Genomic DNA, 18,665 nt, shown 5'->3' with positions numbered 1-18,665 from the left:
AACAGAATCATTGCTTCATGTGGGGAACAAGGAGCAGAAACAGAAAAATTGTCAATTCTCTTTTTAAAACCCATGTTCCCTATAATAAAAGTGGAGAATGAGGAAAACGCAGAATTCATGTGAGTGGAACAGTCTAAATACAAGACTTGCCAAATGATTTTTCCATGTGGGTTTCCAGAACTGGGGGGGTAGGGGGGGAAAACCACTGCTTGTTATATTCTGTAAATTATTATTCCAAACAATAGGAGAGTTTTAATTGAAGAACTTTGTGTGTCAGTGTAAGAAACACATGGTAACTTCTCCTGAATGAGTAGCTATTGACTTTATATTTCTGTTTTAGACTAATGGTATCAAAGTTAAAAACAAAAATAGGAAGAAGAAGACAAAAGAATCAAGGGTATGTAATAATTGTATTGAATAGAAATAAGCATTTTTTACTAAAAATTGGAATTTGAAGTATTTAAAAATCTAAAACTGGGTATTTTCCAAAAGAGCATGTTGAGAAATATTCTTCAAGTTAAGTTAAAGAGAAGTCCCTAGATAGAAAATGTTACTAAAGTACAGTTAATGTTGTAGGTAGCAATTAAAGTAGTATTCAAAATGTGTAGTAACAGAAAGCAAAAGGCAATATAGACATAGTTTCACAAACAACCATGGTTCTGACCACATCAGCATTTCCAACAATTTCCTTGCAGCGTACTGATCCAAACTTCAATACAGGAGTGTGGGGGGAAGGGGAGGAGGAATTCAGTACCGTAGAGATAGAGAACACAATCTACTGTGATTACTTCAGTGCTGAAATAGACTTTTTGGCTCCAGTTCACACTGGAAATACAGATCAGATTTGGCACAGGAGCTTTTATCAGTCCAACAGCTTCGTGTACCATAATCAACAGAGGTGAATGTGACCGGGACTGTGAGGAAGATCCACATTGTGAGAAGGTGTATCTGTAACAATATTTACATAGGGAAAGTCTTCCTCTTGTTCTTCTGATTGTGTTTATGGGACATGTTAGTAACTGAAAAAGCAGAAAGTAGGCCCTTAAAAGCTCAGAGGGGAAAAAACAAATCCATTACTAGATACCCTGTCAAATATTGGTTAATAGATAACTAAGGAATAATGTCCTGTTTCTGACTTCTGTGCTGTGGAAACCGTTACCTGTCTGTCCTTAGTTCTGCTTTTCAGGGACTGAATTTAGTGAAGATACATTGCTAAGAAGGAGCCTCAAAAAGAATTTTCTTTGTTTTCAGCTGACTTTGAAACTGTAGTAAAATAGAAGTTAAAAATCTTTCACTTATTATTAGTATTAGATAGGGTACTTCTAAAGTTATAGATATGTGAAGTTAATGAAAATTGTTCTTAATGACAAAGCAAAAAAAATGAAACTTAGGAGTGAATGATAAAAGTAGGTAAAATTATTTAACTTAAAAGGTAACAAATGTAAAGGAGCAAGTTAACAGAAAAAGCCTGTTGAGGCACAGAATATAAATCAAATAAATACTTTGGTCCCAACTCTCTAAAATTTGGTCCCAATTTGGTCCCAATTCTCAGTGGGAATTTTCCTAATGCATGAAATTAAGTGCCTAAATATTTGTAGAATAGGGACCATAGATTACATTTGAGAGTAAATGAAAAGATAGAAAAATGTCATAGGATTTAGATGAACAAAGAGTGAAAAGTCATTTGGGGCTGAATGTCCCTTTCCTGCTTTATACAACTAGTTCTGAAGAACAGACGATCATTTAATTCTGGAAGGATTTTTGGGCAGGCTTAATCAGAGTCCTCTAGCTTTTGTTGTAATCACAGTGGTTAAATTTCATAATTCATTATAGGGCATCTGAATACATGTCAAACTAAAACAGGATTTGATACAAATAAGTCACTTACATTCCTGATGGTGGATCACTATCTTGTAGATACTTGAATTTTATATACTGTGGCAAAGTAAAAAATTGTAATTTTTTTTAATTTAGCCTATTTTAGTACTATCTGGCGGGGTTGGTGCAGTAACCCGAGAAGAAGACAGTATATTTCCAGAAGAAAATACCTTGTGAGTACCAGCAAACAGCTTTATTATTGTTTTTGTATAGCACCCCAGAGTGTGCTGTTTTACACAACGAGGAAAAGATACAGTCCCTGCTCGGAAGGATTTATACCATAAACAGATATCAGACCAAAAAATCTATTAAGATGAAAGTTGAGGTTGAGGGTACTTATCAGTAATTTAAGGGTAAAAAAAGTCTTTACAAAAGCTTTGTAGTTAGCCTAAAAAAAAAGAATGCTGACACCAAGAAATTCAGACTCTCAGAGTGTTGCTTAGGGGTACCAAGCCACTCTTAACATTACTATTAAAAAATTTAAAATTAGTTTAATCAAATAATCTTGGGTCCTGTGCATTAGTCAATTGGATGAATCCAATAAATCAAGGTCTGTTTTTTGTTTTGTTTAAATCATAAGATTTCTCTTCCCAACAGAAGTTTTATGAATCCTGGTGAGCCTTTCATAATTCCAGAATATCTTCGTGATCAAGTGGAAGAATTTGAAGCTCTGTATGACAATGTTTCAGACAGTAACAATTATCAGAGACTTTTGGATAATAACCCAGACCCAACATGTGAAAGTTTATATGAGTAGGTGTAAACTTCTCTGTTCAGTCATTTCAAATATTTGTCCTTTTTTTTTAAAGAAAAAAAATTGGGTGAATTTTCCATCTTATATGAAGATAAATTCTGCATCATCCATTTGAGATTTAATCTACAGTATTTTCTGAAGGAAGAAATGCTGAACCGGTAGACATGAATAAAACATCCTAAAATCTAAATTTAGAGTGTAATTGATAATAGCTAATACCTCAGACTTTTGAAGAATACAAATAAATGCTGATGTAAGGGAACAAGAAATTCCATCAAAGGGAAAGCTGGAGGTTGTTCCTGGTAGATTGACAGCCTTGGAGGCAGAATTGATCTGTTTTGCTGATACAGCATCTGTTCTAACATCCTCCTCCTCTCATATGCTTCATCTTTGAGTTAAAACCTCCTCAGACGTTCTTGTTAAACCCTGGATTTGTGCTGGAAATGGCCCACCTTGATTATCATACACATTGTAAGGAGAGTGGTCACTTTAGATAAGCTATTACCAACAGGAGAGTGGGTTTGTGTGGGGGGGGAGGGGGAGAGAAAACCTGGATTTGTGCTGGAAATGGCCCAACTTGATTATCATACATTGTATCATACATCATCATTGTAAGGAGAGTGATCACTTCAGATAAGCTATTACCAGTAGGAGAGTGGGGTGGGGGGAGGTATTTTTTCATGCTTTGTGTGTATAAAAAGATCTTCTACACTTTCCACAGTATGGATCCGATGAAGTGAGCTGTAGCTCACAAAAACTTATGCTCAAATAAATTGGTTAGTCTCTAAGGTGCCACAAGTACTCCTTTTCTTTTTGCGAATACAGAGTAACACGACTGTTACTCTGAAATACATAAAAATTGTGGTGGTATTGGGTTTGATGTGGACATGAGTCTGCTGGGAACTGAACAGAGATGACCAGTTTTATTTCACAGAGGCCACGAGATAGCTGGCAGTTGGTAATACTTGATTTCTATGAACCCTTGGTTAAGACTGAACAAGTGACTTAGAAGTGGAAGATTTTGATACTATTACTAATTTCCTGAGATGTCTGTCTCTGTTGTTGGCACACGAACTTACATTTAAATCTCATTTGCTTTACTATAAAAATGGCAGCTGTGTCATCAAGGAATAATTTACAGGGATTGGAATGGACACACACTTTCCTTATTTAGTATTTCCAGCAGAAATTAAAACTACAGTGAGATTAGTTGACTATGTCTCACACTGATGTTGTCAACTTTTATTGTTTCTCCCTTTCATGTTCACTTGACTTGGCCTCACTTAAAATAGCTATCTTAGTTTCTATTTAATATCACCCCAATGTTTTCTATAGTGACACTTTGTCTAGGTTGTTTGGTTTTATTGTTTCCTATTTATATTTCCAGTGACTTGTTTTTAACATCCATGTACTTCAGCTAACTACATTATGTACTATCTTTTCCTTGCTAATGCTTCAGATAAAGTATATAACACTAGCTTCTCTTTGAGAAATAAAGTGTTAATTGTGAGATTCTGGTTTGCAGCTTATTACAGTAAGTCATCATCTTAGCTCTTGCCTCTGGCCATCTCCTTTTTATATTGGCCTTGTGTTTGGAGAAGTTCATTTGAGTCACAGTTGTAGAAGAGGTATAGAGAGCCAATATCTAGAATTAGTAGGCATTTCTCAATGTGTTTTTTTTTCTGAAAAAAAAATCGATTTCAAAAGTTTCTTAATACATTACTAATACTATTTGTCTTTGTAGAAATTACTGTTAAAACAGTAATGTAAATATCAAGTATGACTTAAAAGTGAAATGAAAAATGTTTGGATTAATGAGTATAACTGTTTGTTTTTTTTCGAGATATTTCTCTCAGATCTTGGAGGAACATGGTCCCATGGAAATTGATGATAAATTGTTAGTTGGAGAATATGAACATTTCCCTGCAGAAGCCCGTAAGATTGTGGAAGATGCAGGTGGTCTGAAAACTTTCCTTCTGGAATCCCTTCATTTTGTTATGATGGATGATCTTATTGGCTTGATGAAGCATGCAGTTCTGCTTAAGGAAAATACGGAGACTGAAGAAGATACTAGAAGTGAAGAGAAAAATCGCATAGCCTGTCAAAATATTCCTGGAAATTCCAAGAGCAAACTACAGTTAAACCCAGCTGCTAAAGAATTCAAACCAGTGTCTTATATTAAACCTTATATGCCAATTTCTACTAATACTACAGTAGAAAACTGTGAAACTCCAGATTATTCAGTCACGGGATATTCTTCACATATTTCTTATATTTCAATGCATTCTCTCCCTAGTCAGAGTATTGATACCATAGAAGGACCACTATCTTTTTCAAATGTATTGCTGCACTCCTCTATTTCTGATAATCATGATATACCTCTGACTAAGGTTTCCTCAGGTTATGAAAATGAAAGAACGTTCTCAATGATTTGTCAAATGCCTCCTATTCCAGATGTTACTGGGCAACCTAGTTATATATATGCTGATTATGAAGCTCCTCTTGATATTGATAAAACAATAATATCAGACAGAGAGTACATATCTGGCAATCATATACCAAGTCAAATACAAACATACCCGGACCCTCAGTATGTATTGGTGAAGTCAGACTACAGCTCTTATGAAGATAATCTTGACCAGGGTATGAGCAGTATTAAGGAAGTTAAATATGATACATCTGCTGTTAAGATGGAATTTGAGAATAAAAATACACCTGTAGTGAAAAGCATTCCACTTACAAGGATGATAGCTATTCAGGTAAGAAATTAAAAGGAAGAGAATTTTTTAAGGATCTTTGACTAGTAATGCATTAAATTTCCTTTCCTGTTCTTACTTGATAAATAGAACACTTAATTCTCTAGGGCTGTCAGTGCAGACACAACCACTTTTTGCAGCTCATTCACATTTGTCCCTTTAATACTTTAAAGGGACATCGAGTTTTTTTTAATGCCTAAAATTTACACTAACGGGGAGGAGTTACACAAGTCAGTACAAAATTTATCTTATAGGTTGGGGAAGGTTCTTGTTCTTTAACTTGCTTTTTATTTCAGTGGTTGTTTAAATTGATACGTAATAAATGAGACATTAACACAGTGGACTAGTAAATACATAGATATTCTGAAATATTGAATTTACTGTACATTAACGTAAGATGACAATTTAAATGTCTATGTATTTTAAACTATTTTATAAAATACAGCTAAGACTAAATTTGACTTATTGTTTTGGGATCCAGTCCTGCAGATACTAACAAGCATTGTACTTTAAGCTAAGTGTTTGCGGGATTGGCCTCTTTATGGCTCCTCAGCACCACTTCAGTAACGTTTTCACAATTATATTTATATCATTTGGTTACGTTAGTGCAAAAAGGCTGATATTTGTATAGGAATGAGAAGGTAGTATACAAATTGTGGGTTTGCCTATTTTTCATAAATAACTTAAATAAAAATGTGCCTTCATCTCTCTTCAAACCAAAGGGAAGAAAATCAGATTGTTCTCCCTGGTTTTTCCATTTGGAAAACAGTTTTCAAATTAACACCTGCATATAATGAAACACTTACAAAAAAGAACCCCTCATGTGCCTAATATTTATATATCTTTTCAGTGGTGCCATATTTAAGTCTTGCAAGATCAGCAGAAGTAAACTTTTAAGACTTTTGGTACAGTGGGAAATGCAACTGCATCATACTTTTAGTAACTATTGTCTCAATATTAGGGATTTCTTAGGGACTCTGAAAGTTAATGGAGATAAAACAAAGAAAAGAAAACCCAAACATTTGTTGCTTCAAATAAGCATTTGAAAAAAAACTTCCAAATAAAATTTGCATGTCGGAAACTACTGCAGGTAGTAGACATCTCACCTGGAAACATGACCTCATTAGTGGAACAGGCAATGTTTGAAGTCCAGTGTCAGATTAATAAAGTACTATTAAAGCAATATAACAATTTTTATAGCTTGCTGATGTTGAATTCCATTATCGCCACTGTCCCTAATGAGGCTAACTTTTTTAGAGCTGTGTGTGCTACAGATTATCAAATGCAAATTTATAATTAAACTGTATTTTCAGGCATTACACATTATTCATGGTAATAATTTGTTTTTTGAACTCTGAGAGTGGTATTTTCAAAGCATTCAGTGTTGGCCTAACTCTGTTCTCATCAAAGTCCATGGTAAAACTCCCTCTGCCTTCAGTAAGAGCTGGAGGCCAGTCATAAACACTTTTGAAAATCCTACCCTGAGCTTTCGGAGAAACTCTGCTTGCTCACTCAAGCTTCTTTTTAAGGAATCTGAGGGAAGGGGTTGCTCTTTAAACATAATATGAATATCTGTCTGTCTGTTGACCTGAGTGGAGAAAGTTCAACCAAATATCATGCATTCACTTACACATGCAGCCATTTTAGGGAACTCATTTACAATATTCACAAAAAGAAAAGGAGTACTTGTGGCACCTTAGAGACTAACCAATTTATTTGAGCATGAGCTTTCGTGAGCTACAGCTCACTTCATCGGATGCATACCATGGAAACTGCAGCAGACATTATGGTTAGTCTCTAAGGTGCCACAAGTACTCCTTTTCTTTTTGCGAATACAGACTAACACGGCTGTTAATCTGAAACCTGTCATTTACAATATTGTTATCCTCAAGATGGTTCCTTCAAGTCTGGTAAATGGGAACTACTCAAGAGCTAAGAGAGGTGTTAATGTGGCTTTAAGTTAGGCCCATCTACACTGCAAAACTTTTAAGGGACTGGTTGCAAGTGTAGATGGGATATAATTTTTTTTTAATTTAAATAACTAGTGGTTTTTTGTATTCTAGGTAAATCAGGAATTAGCAGATAGGGATGCTAATACCATGCCTTTTTATCCATTTGAAACTCAACAAGTAAGTACATGTATTTTTATTTAGCAAATATTTTGAAAGCCTTTGCTAATTAGATAAGGAAGAATTAAGGTTCCAACGAGAAGTGCATAGTGTCATTTAATTTAGTATCTCGCTAATAAAACTCAACAAATTAGTCACTTTAGTAGTAAAACTTAAAAATCTATCATTATAGGATTTTTTTTTGTTTGTGGGACGAGTGTTTAAATCACCGAAACTACTTCCAAACTATTAAAACATTCCGTTTGTATAGATCAAGAGGAGCTTGAGATAAAAAGCATCCCGTAAAAGTTTAGTAGTGAATCTGGCTGAAAATGACAGAGAATTTTAGTGACCTTTGGGGTTTGTTTGGTTTTTTTTTTTCCCCCCAGCCATAGTGTTAGGACCTGCTTTTTAGTATGTCATAGTGTCGGATTCATAGAGTTTTAATGAAAAAGAAGTGGCAGTTTTGGAACTCAGGTTCTCTAGTTGCCCAACCATTAGAGTCCGTTTCAGTGGTGAATTTTGTAATTCTTCCTTTCCAACAGTTCTGAGCATTGATTACATCCCTCCATTCTGGGATATAGAAGAATCAAGTTGATAGGATCACATCAAGGGGGGAACAGACCTTCCAAGTGTTCATGCTAGTTCAGTGCTGAATCAGTATTTGTTTCTTGAGTTGAATTCAAAATCTTTTAAACATTTTATCAACAAAGTTCTCTGAGATCTTGGACCATAGTTCACATTAATCTTTTCCTATTAATGTATTGTGGACTCATGTTGTTCTCTAGGATACTGAGTTCTATAACAAAAGTTCTTTCATAACCTAAATTTCAGGGAGATATTTTACGTATGGAAAAAGAGCATCAGGTATTACAAGAGCAACTTAAGGAAGCAAAGGAAAAATACGAACAGTTACAGTGCCGAAGCTCAGACGAGACGAGTGTTTTGGAAGAGCAGTTAAAAAAAAGAGTTGAAGAAAACAAGGTAAAATTTTTACGCATACCCCAATGTAGGGTAACAGATATAGAGCAATTGGAATTATTTAAAAAACCCTCTTCGTTTTAGACAGCTTATTGATCAATAATGCACTTGAGATGTAAGTGGTAATCATCACAATAAAGCTTAGCTTTAACAACAGAATGCGTTTTTCACTTGTTCTGAGTAGCCCTGTTTATTTTCATCTGAATGTGAATCAAACACTGGCTGGAACACGTGTTCTAATCAGCATGCATTTGCTAGGAGGTGTATAAATCCAAAAAAACCCCCACAACTTACTCTAGTAATTTTTAAAAGAAATGTCTTTAAGAAGCTACATTTTCTTAAATATTTTCTGCCTCTAGATTACACAAAGAGAGCTGGATTGGTTTCACCAAGATTTAGAAATGGAAGTTAAGAAATGGCAACAAGAAAAAAAAGAAAACCAAGAGAAATTAAAAGCAACAAAGAATACATCCAAAAAACTTGCAGATACCAATGAGATGTAAGGGACCCTTTTAAAAACTGATGCACATTGCTTTTTGTTTGCATGATTTTAGAAATGGGAACAGCAATATAAGTACTTGAAATATTAGTTGGCTAGAAATAAACCTTAGATATTGATTCTGTATATTACAACTGAATGGCAGAATAATTTATATTATTGTTCTGACGATAAAAATCTACAAAATTGGTGATGGTTGGTAGCTGGGTAACAGGTATGAAGTGAGAATACATGCGACCAGACTTGTTTTCTTAGGGTGTGACACCTTAAAAATCACATACCTTATTCTGTGATTAGCCCTACTGAAAATGATAGGTCTGCGTGCAGAATAATTTACATAACCAGGTTACAGAATACCTTGTTTCCCATCTCAGACTACCATCTTCAGTATTGTGTTTTCCCTTTGCACTTCCTTGAGCACCCCCTAATTTTCCACTGCTTTTGAACTTTTCTTCTCTTCCCTCACCATCACTGATTCCATATTGTATTCCCTCAACTCCTATGCTCCTCCTCCATTCCCACTACACAGTCATCCCAGCCAGATCCCAGCTCTAGCTCACACTTCAGATTCACTTTCTGTGTTCATTCTGCCATGCAACAGAACATTTCTGGGGCAATCCAAAGACAACATTGATTTCCTCCTGCTTTGATTCTGCCATTTCTTGATATAGTTACACCTGACTTCATGCTATCGTTGCATCTAAGTAGCATGTAGTTTTGATATTCGATTCAGAAGTAGTGATTTTGCAGTTCAGTGTGAAACTACAAGTGTTTCCTTATGCCTACTGTGTTTTTATCCTGTCCTATAAAACAGAAGCCTGAAAGGAATCTCTATGGAACTGGGATCCTTATTATTAAGGGTGCACATCCCTTACATGGGCTCCTATCATCCCCATGCTGTGAGGTTTCTTGGCAAAAGGGCTCTCTGGCTGTGGATGAGAGGGCATTAACTAAATCAACTCCTCTCCACCCACCCAACTCAGTGAGCACTGGCAATAGTAGCAAATAAGAAATTTTCAAACTAGTGATGTATTGGATGAGTTGTTGAGGGTTGGTTGTGGTTTTATAATAATTCATTGTGCTTTCCAACAATCATCTTAACACTTCATAAATACTGACTAAGTCATCTGGTTTTTAGACGTCTTTCAGGTAGGTGTTGGATCACTGAACTTGCGTTAAGGTAGATGCATATCTGCTTAAACATGCTTTTTTTTTTTTTTTTGTAGGTAAACACATTCAGTATTGCTTTCTTCTAACTTGCAAAACATATACTGAAACTGGTTTAGTGATATATCCCTGATTGGCTTTGACATCTTCCTGTAATTTTATTGTTCTCTATTTACATAGACCACCAACCTCAGGAGACTTTGAACCTTGGATGTTTTGCAGTGTTTTCTTTTTGCATATTTATCGATTAATTTTGTCTTATTTTGTCTTGCTAGATGGGTTGGGTCACATCTTGAAATAATCTTAAATAACATTCAAATTACAAATTCACAGTGCTGATATAGCAGAAAGCAAATTTGTGGACTTAAGAGATTAAATCCTAAATGAACTACCTACAAAACTATAAATCAAATGCATAGACTTATTTGTCAACTAAGGTTATAGAAGATTGTATTGTGGTTGCTGAGTAAACATTTTTCAAGCCAGACTTAATAGATTTCCTTTTTTATGATGCACGTAGATACTTGAGGAACATTGATGAGAAGGACAAGCAATATACAGTGTATTTGGATAAATTCCTGGAGATCAGGTAATTTTTTTTTTTTTTAAGTGCTGCTGTGGTACAGCAGGGGGAGCTCACATACTGGTTCTAGTTATAGCAATCCTGTAGCCTTGCTCTCAGGGCTTGTCTACACTGGCAATTTACAGCACTGCAACAACTTTAGGGGGTGTGAGAAAACAGCCCCCGAGCGCAGCAAGTTTCAGCGCTATAAAGCGCCAGTGTAGACAGTGCACGAGCGCTGGGACCTATGCCCCTCGTTGAGGTGTTTTTTTTAGCGCACTGGGAGAGCTTTAGAATTGCCAGTGTAGACTAGCCCTTAGTTTTTTAGTCTACAAGTGGTAGGTTTAGAATTATTCATATAGAATTATCATTCAAGTGTATCTGCCCCACCGTATTTAAGATGAGTTAGCACTGTCCTATAATTAGTCGAATATCCATGTCTACATGTACTGTACATAATGTTAGCAGTGATGTATATTTTTATAGAAGAGGAAACAAATGTCTGTTGTAGAGTTTTTGGAATATAGTTCAAATGTAGATGGCATCCCAGTATTCTTTTTGACATCTTCATTTTTATTTTATTTTATTTTACTTCACAGTAATAAATTTGCCAATGAAAAAGTACAACTGGAGGAGCTAAATAAAAAGAGCAAAGATAATTACCAGGAGTGTATTAAAAGAGCTGTTGCAGCAGAGGTAAAATGTGCTACACTAGAACCTTGCTCCTTTGCATTTCACCAATCCCCACAAAAAAGGTTGATCTGCCCACTTTTCAGCATAGTTTTAATAGAGAGATCTGGTGAGGTCTCATCTTAATGATGACTTCGTCACTGTTACAAAATCACCCACACAACATTTAATAGTATGCTTAGAAGTATTAACATAAATAATTAAAACTATACTTGCTCAATCAGCAAAGTATGTTTTGTGATGCGCTATCCTGGATATTTTTGTTCACTTCGTTGCTAATTCACCAAGGGTCTCTGAGACACTGCAACTTAGCAAGGTTCTATTGTATTTGTTCTGTGTATATATTTTTAGAAGAGGTTGGATGTTTGGGTCAATGTGATATATTGCCAGAAAAAATTTAAAAAGTTAAGTCTCCTATTAAAAGGTAATTGCAATTAAAGAATGTTTTATCCCTTTGACATGCACATAGTTTCCATTAGTGGGAATTACTCACAAAAAAGAATTTATCCTTTTTATTATTAAAAAATTACTGATCTTGAATAGGAATATCGGCACATCTATTTCTAGTAGAATTAGAATGCACAGATCCCTTTGAAAAGGAGTACTTGTGGCACCTTAGAGACTAACCAATTTATTAGAGCATAAGCTTTCGTGAGCTACAGCTCACTTCATCAGATGCATATTGTGGAAACTGCAGCAGACTTTATATATACACAGAGAATATGAACCAATACCTCCTCCCACCCCACTGTCCTGCTGGTAATAGCTTATCTAAAGTGATCATCAGGTGGGCCATTTCCAGCACAAATCCAGGTTTTCTCACCCTCCACCCCCCCACACAAATTCACTCTCCTGCTGGTGATAGCCCATCCAAAGTGACAACTCTTTACACAATGTGCATGACAATCAAGTTGGGCTATTTCCTGCACAAATCCAGGTTTTCTCACATTCCCCCCACCCCCATACACACACAAACTCACTCTCCTGCTGGTAATAGCTCATCCAAACTGACCACTCTTCAAGTTTAAATCCAAGTTAAACCAGAACATCTGGGGTGGGGGGGGTAGGAAACAACAAGAGGAAACAGGCTACCTTGCATAATGACTTAGCCACTCCAAGTCTCTATTTAAGCCTAAATTAATAGTATCCAATTTGCAAATGAATTCCAATTCAGCAGTTTCTCGCTGGAGTCTGGATTTGAAGTTTTTTTGTTTTAAGATAGCGACCTTCATGTCTGTGATTGCGTGACCAGAGAGATTGAAGTGTTCTCCGACTGGTTTATGAATGTTATAATTCTTGACATCTGATTTGTGTCCATTTATTCTTTTACGTAGAGACTGTCCAGTTTGACCAATGTACATGGCAGAGGGGCATTGCTGGCACATGATGGCATATATCACATTGGTGGATGTGCAGGTGAACGAGCCTCTGATAGTGTGGCTGATGTTATTAGGCCCTGTGATGGTGTCCCCTGAATAGATATGTGGGCACAATTGGCAACGGGCTTTGTGGCAAGGATAAGTTCCTGGGTTAGTGGTTCTGTTGTGTGGTATGTGGTTGTTGTTGAGTATTTGCTTCAGGTTGCGGGGCTGTCTGTAGGCAAGGACTGGCCTGTCTCCCAAGATTTGTGAGAGTGTTGGGTCATCCTTTAGGATAGGTTGTAGATCCTTAATAATGCGTTGGAGGGGTTTTAGTTGGGGGCTGAAGGTGACGGCTAGTGGCGTTCTGTTATTTTCTTTGTTAGGCCTGTCCTGTAGTAGGTAACTTCTGGGAACTCTTCTGGCTCTATCAATCTGTTTCTTTACTTCTGCAGGTCGGTGTTGTAGTTGTAAGAAAGCTTGACAGAGATCTTGTAGGTGTTTGTCTCTGTCTGAGGGGTTGGAGCAAATGCGGTTGTATCGCAGAGCTTGGCTGTAGACGATGGATCGTGTGGTGCGGTCAGGGTGAAAGCTGGAGGCATGCAGGTAGGAATAGCGGTCAGTAGGTTTCCGGTATAGGGTGGTGTTTATGTGACCATTGTTTATTAGCACTGTAGTGTCCAGGAAGTGGATCTCTTGTGTGGACTGGACCAGGCTGAGGTTGGTGGTGGGATGGGTGCTGGAAATGGCCCACCTGATGATCACTTTAGATAAGCTATTACCAGCAGGACAGTGGGGTGGGAGGAGGTATTGGTTCATATTCTCTGTGTATATATAAAGTCTGCTGCAGTTTCCACGATATGCATCTGATGAAGTGAGCTGTAGCTCACGAAAGCTTATGCTCTAATAAATTGGTTAGTCTCTAAGGTGCCACAAGTACTCCTTTTCTTTTTGCGAATACAGACTAACACGGCTGTTACTCTGAAAACAGATCCCTTTGAGTATTTCATTCAAAGGCTGGCATCTTGTAAATAATAGGACTGTCCCTAACAGTTCTCTTAGGTGATTTCTTCTAAAACCTGTATGTTTTTCTATATTCAGATGCTTTTAACTCAGATTTCTTGAATAAAAAGATGTTATGCAACTTTCCTTTTAAGGAAGTTTTGGATTGTCAAATTTGCTTGTGATTGCAAGTTGTGTGTTTTGAAAAAGGTGGTTCTTGTTGAGCTAGAAGCCAGTATATCTGCCTTGAAATAGATACATACCTTTTTAATCATAAAGATAATGCACAATATCAAGGTTACCTGTTTTCTAAGGATGGGGATGGAAAGAGTTTCACTATTTATGAAAGTTTTAATGCTCAGCAGGCTGTTTGCAGCCACCTGAGAGTCATTGTTTCCTCACACAATTCTGCCACTGCATTTTAACGCTGCTTGAAATATCTTACTACAGAGATATTCTAGAGCTAGGCCTTTCCTGAGTAGAAATGTATTTCACTGCATCATAAAACCACAGCTCAGCATGTTTACTGAAGACCAGATTGAGGCTGAATTTAGATTAATAATTACTTAGTTTTAACTGCTTGTGCTAAGGAAAATGCTTGTGCGTCTTTTAAGTCAGTAAATTTAATTTTAGGTGTCCGTACTTGAAAACTGGAAGAACACTGAAGTATGCAAATTACACAGCATAGCTGCAAATGCAGAAGCCAAGCTTAAATTGCTAAAGTTAATGAGCAGGTATGCAATTAATACATCACTATAATTTGTGTAACAACTATGAAATAGAAACATAAGATAAGTCTAACTAGAGAACATTGTCACTATTTCATCTAGAATTACATTTTAGTCTAGATTCAGTTTACAAACATGAAAATTCAGTAATTGCATATAATCTTTTTACCTTCCTGTTTTCTGGTTTTAATATAGTTTTATATCCTCTCACTAATTTAGACTTCCTTTTATTTGTTTAATGGAACTGTACATTTCTATTAGAGATAACAGGTATTCACATTGCCAGGTGCACTGGTGACTTTAAATAAATACCATCATAGATGATTTTTTAGACAGCTAACTACATCTTTTAGAATGTACAAACACCATGTTAAAGCTGTGTCCAAGAATGTGTTATGATGCCTTGCATCAGATTTTAAAGACCTGAAAAATTAAGTTCTGAAAGTTTAGGAAAGCAAAGTGGCATTTATTAGCTTTGTGAATTACATCAATTGTAAAGAATATTCTCTTGGTTGTTAGCATTCAATCTCTGACTATCCAACATGGGAAAAATTCAGAGTAAAAGACTTTGCAGCTCTATGCCTGTTCTAGTTTAGCCATGGTGGTTCATTTAGCACAGAATTGCCCACGTTTTCCTGCCTGATGGTCTGAGGAAGGGAGAAGGACTAGAAGTAGGAGATGGAGCAAGACTGATGGGCATGGTGGAGGTCTGTTTCTGCATGTGAGGAGTCAGAGCTGGGATTGGCTCCACCCAAGAGACTTCCTCCTCCCTGCACAGCATCCTCTCCAGGTCTTGGGGTATCCTTAGGAGTCTTGGCTGTTGCTTGCGGGTTCTTACTTTCCAAGACTGGCCAGTTCCTAAGGGTGAAATTAGTAGACAGACACTGATACTTTAATTTGTTAAAATTCTGTGTGACTGAAGTCTTCAGCTATGATTTACCTGGGAGGGGAAGGAGAGCATTACGGTTTTGGGTAGCAGTTTTCTCTGTTGGAAAATCACTTACAAACTCAAGTTATCACATTATTTTGAACTGAAAATTTGAAATATTTCAGTGGTCCCACTTCAGTGTTACCTCATTTGAAGTCACAGATTGATTCTTGGGAAACATTTATTTCAAATATCAAGAAAGAAATGGAAAAAGTAGAAGTAAGTCTGTTTTCCAAACACATTTTCCTGTATTATAAGAGTCCTCCTTAATTATCTCTTCTTACCAAATTTAGAATTGTGATGTGCCCAGTAGGTTAAACAAAGCAATATATGTATCCTCTGTTTTAAAGATGGATGCAAACTGTTAGTTTTGAAAATAATTTAACAATTATAAATATTTGGATTTATATTTCCTTTATAATTATTTAATACAGATCTCAAATAGCTACTCTTGATGTATTTACTTAAATGAATAACTTGTAAGAGTCCTGATGAAGCATACAAACCTGTCTGTATGGAGCCACACTGAAATCAGCAGAGGTTCATGTGGGGTTCTTTTAAATGAAGCATGATTGATTTCAGTGGGGCTTTGTGTGGGCCCAGGTGTTCGCTCACACAAGCATCCTTGCTGAATTGGTCAAAAATGTGACCACCGTTTCTCATTAGTTTACCAAGTCCACATACCTTATAATGAGTCTTCTCTTATGTTTGGGGTGGGGTATGGAAAACAAATAAAGAGGCTGTTTACAAAAAAAAAAAAAAAAAAATCCTAGGAAGCTGAACAACTGGTAGTGGTACACAGTTGGAGAAAAATATTCCCAGTAATCCTAAATCTGTAAAATTAATGAATGTGTCTTCCCATGGCCATATTTTTTAATCTAAACACTAACATAGCAAAAAGAAAAGCAAACTTCTATGTAGTCTTATTTCTATGTATGAGGTCTTTGATTGGTCTCTCTCAAAATGTACTAGCGTTAATTGGTACTTTGAGGTCTTATTTTGGTGTAAGTGGAATAATATAAAGGCTGATTTGTTTTTGGTATTCTTTGTCTTTTTCTGTAGTCTCAGTATGAAGAGAGAATTCACTTAGTGAAAAATGGTGCACAGCTAAATGATCTCTCTAAAGTGAAAGCTGCTGATCTTCAACCTCCTCCTAGCATCTCAGTAAGTATCTCAAAGCTGCTAGCAACTCTTTGTTTCATAGAAAGCAAATGAGACCACTAAGTTCTTCTTTGAGGTGTTGTTAATGTGAATTCCATTGTAGGTGTGCTTGTGCTTCATGCATTTGAGATTGGAGATTTTTTTGATAAACATGTCTGTGCTACCTCATATGGGGGCAGGAAGGGGTGGCAGTGATCCTCCCTCAGTTCCCTCTTACTGCCCACTAGGAGGAGCTGGAACCTAGCAAGTGTCTGATCTGGCACTCTCTTCAGAGACTATAAAATTGTTTTTTCAATCAACTTCAAAGAAATCGCCATCTTCACGTTCTTTGGAATTGGATGTTCCAAAAGAGAAAAGATTATCGGTGACCCCCCTGTAAAGCAGGGCAAGGTGCTTTGTGACAACTGTCGCACCTCATGGTAGACTGCAAACCTTCAGGATTCAAACAGTGCCTGTCCTGTGAGGGATTGATCTCCATCAAAGATGGACAAAACCTCTTCTGCCTAGGAGAAAGCCACATCCCAGTCATGTGCTCTGTGTGCAAGGCCTTTTCCTCCAGGACCCACAAATCCAGGGATGCTTAGCTCAAGCTACGTCTGCTAGAGTAATCCATGTGGGTCAGTTTGGATACAGAGGTGATAATCACTACCAGAGCAAGACCAGATTCACCAGCATTCTCTCGAGTGCACATCAGACCCGGTAGCAGACAATGGAAAGAAGGCAAAAATGGCACAGGCAGAGCTTTACCAGCAACTTTGACTCCAACCATGTCAATATCACTGAAGTCCTCTGCAGCAACAGCACTGGCAGTAAAGCCTCTAAAGCCTTGTATATACCTTCCCACTGATTTCCTATGGTAATAACGGAAGTTAAGTAAGACAGTACCACAGTTGTCCTCATTGCTGGCTACTGACCAAGGCAGTGTTGGCTGCTGGACCTTCTACAAGTGTCAGTTCAACAGCTTAGTCAGCTCTCAGCCTCCTTAGACATGATCCACAGCACCACAGCCAGATACTCCATCCAGAACTAAATTCATTGCATCTGACAGTGTGGATGTTGAGTAGCATGGACAAGGACTACTCTCTAAAAGGTCCAAGAAATCCTGATACAGAGCAGGAAGACATCCACCAAAAAGACAAATTTGTCTCTTAAGTGGAAGAGGTTTTTTGATGTGGGCCACTCAACACAGTCTAGTTTCAGTTCAGGCCTTGATACTAAAGGTTCTTGACTATTTATGGCATTTAAAGGAGGCTGGTCTCTTGTTCAGTTCTATTAAGGTTCACCTCCCAACAGTTTTGACATGCCATCCGCTTGTGCAGTCGTGCTCAGTTTTTTCTCACAAACAGTATCAGAGTTCCTCAAAGGGTTATTACATATTTACCCACCAGTCAGAGAACTGCTCCTACCTGGGACCTCAACAGAGTCCTCCTTAGACTCATGGAGCCTGCTCCCTTTGATCCACTTTGAGAGCTGTGTACAGTTACCTCACTCTGAAGAGTCTTCCTGTTAGCTATCACTTTAGCCAGAAAAGGTAGCAAGCCTCCAGAACTTACGGCTAACCCTCCCTAAATGACCGTATCATGGGGATAAAGTGGTGCTTAGACCTCACCAAAATTCATCCCCAGTGTAGTCCTCAGAATTTTATCTAAACCTATCGGTCTACCCATCTCCTTCCCGAAACTACAGTCTGCACTGGGCAAAAAGAAGTTACACACATTTAGACGTGTCCAGGACTTTGTTTTGTTTTATTGACAGGACCCTTCACACTGTCTCCCCATGTTTCTGGCTATAGCTGGGCATTCCAAAGATCAGGCCATCTCTACACAGCAATGGATAACACAATATCTCTCTGTTACCAGCTGGCTGGTGTATTTGGTGGGAGAGATACTAAGTCTCACTCCACCAGAGCTCCAGCAGTACTATTCACATGCTTCAGGAATATGCCTAAATCAGAAATCTGCAAAGCAGTGAAATGGAAAAACCAACTGACCTTTGTCAAAGATTATGCTTTGGACTTGGCGTGGGACATGGCTGCTAAGTACTGTTTGACTGATGCAGCTGAAAAAACGATTACTTACCCTACAGTAAGTAAC

The 18,665-nt window shown here is 37.3% G+C and overlaps 1 protein-coding gene across 3 annotated transcripts in view; it reads left to right on the top strand.

Annotated features, from left to right (window-relative positions):
- TTC3 (tetratricopeptide repeat domain 3) overlaps positions 1-18,665 on the top strand; it is a 131,330-nt gene that overhangs the window by 92,000 nt on the left and 20,665 nt on the right. For all 3 annotated transcript variants that reach the window (XM_073360973.1, XM_073360955.1, XM_073360964.1), the window contains 12 exons: positions 341-397; positions 1,975-2,051; positions 2,476-2,631; positions 4,476-5,391; positions 7,452-7,517; positions 8,331-8,480; positions 8,837-8,976; positions 10,664-10,732; positions 11,305-11,401; positions 14,389-14,489; positions 15,537-15,630; positions 16,474-16,575. In XM_073360973.1, the coding sequence (XP_073217074.1) occupies positions 341-397; positions 1,975-2,051; positions 2,476-2,631; positions 4,476-5,391; positions 7,452-7,517; positions 8,331-8,480; positions 8,837-8,976; positions 10,664-10,732; positions 11,305-11,401; positions 14,389-14,489; positions 15,537-15,630; positions 16,474-16,575 (2,025 nt within the window). The remainder of the gene's footprint in view (positions 1-340; positions 398-1,974; positions 2,052-2,475; positions 2,632-4,475; positions 5,392-7,451; positions 7,518-8,330; positions 8,481-8,836; positions 8,977-10,663; positions 10,733-11,304; positions 11,402-14,388; positions 14,490-15,536; positions 15,631-16,473; positions 16,576-18,665) is intronic.

The sequence above is a fragment of the Lepidochelys kempii genome, chromosome 1, assembly GCF_965140265.1.
Source record: "Lepidochelys kempii isolate rLepKem1 chromosome 1, rLepKem1.hap2, whole genome shotgun sequence".
Classification (NCBI taxonomy): domain Eukaryota; kingdom Metazoa; phylum Chordata; order Testudines; family Cheloniidae; genus Lepidochelys; species Lepidochelys kempii.
The sequence above is the reverse complement of the archived record's forward strand: the minus strand, read 5'-3'. Positions and strand labels throughout refer to the sequence as shown.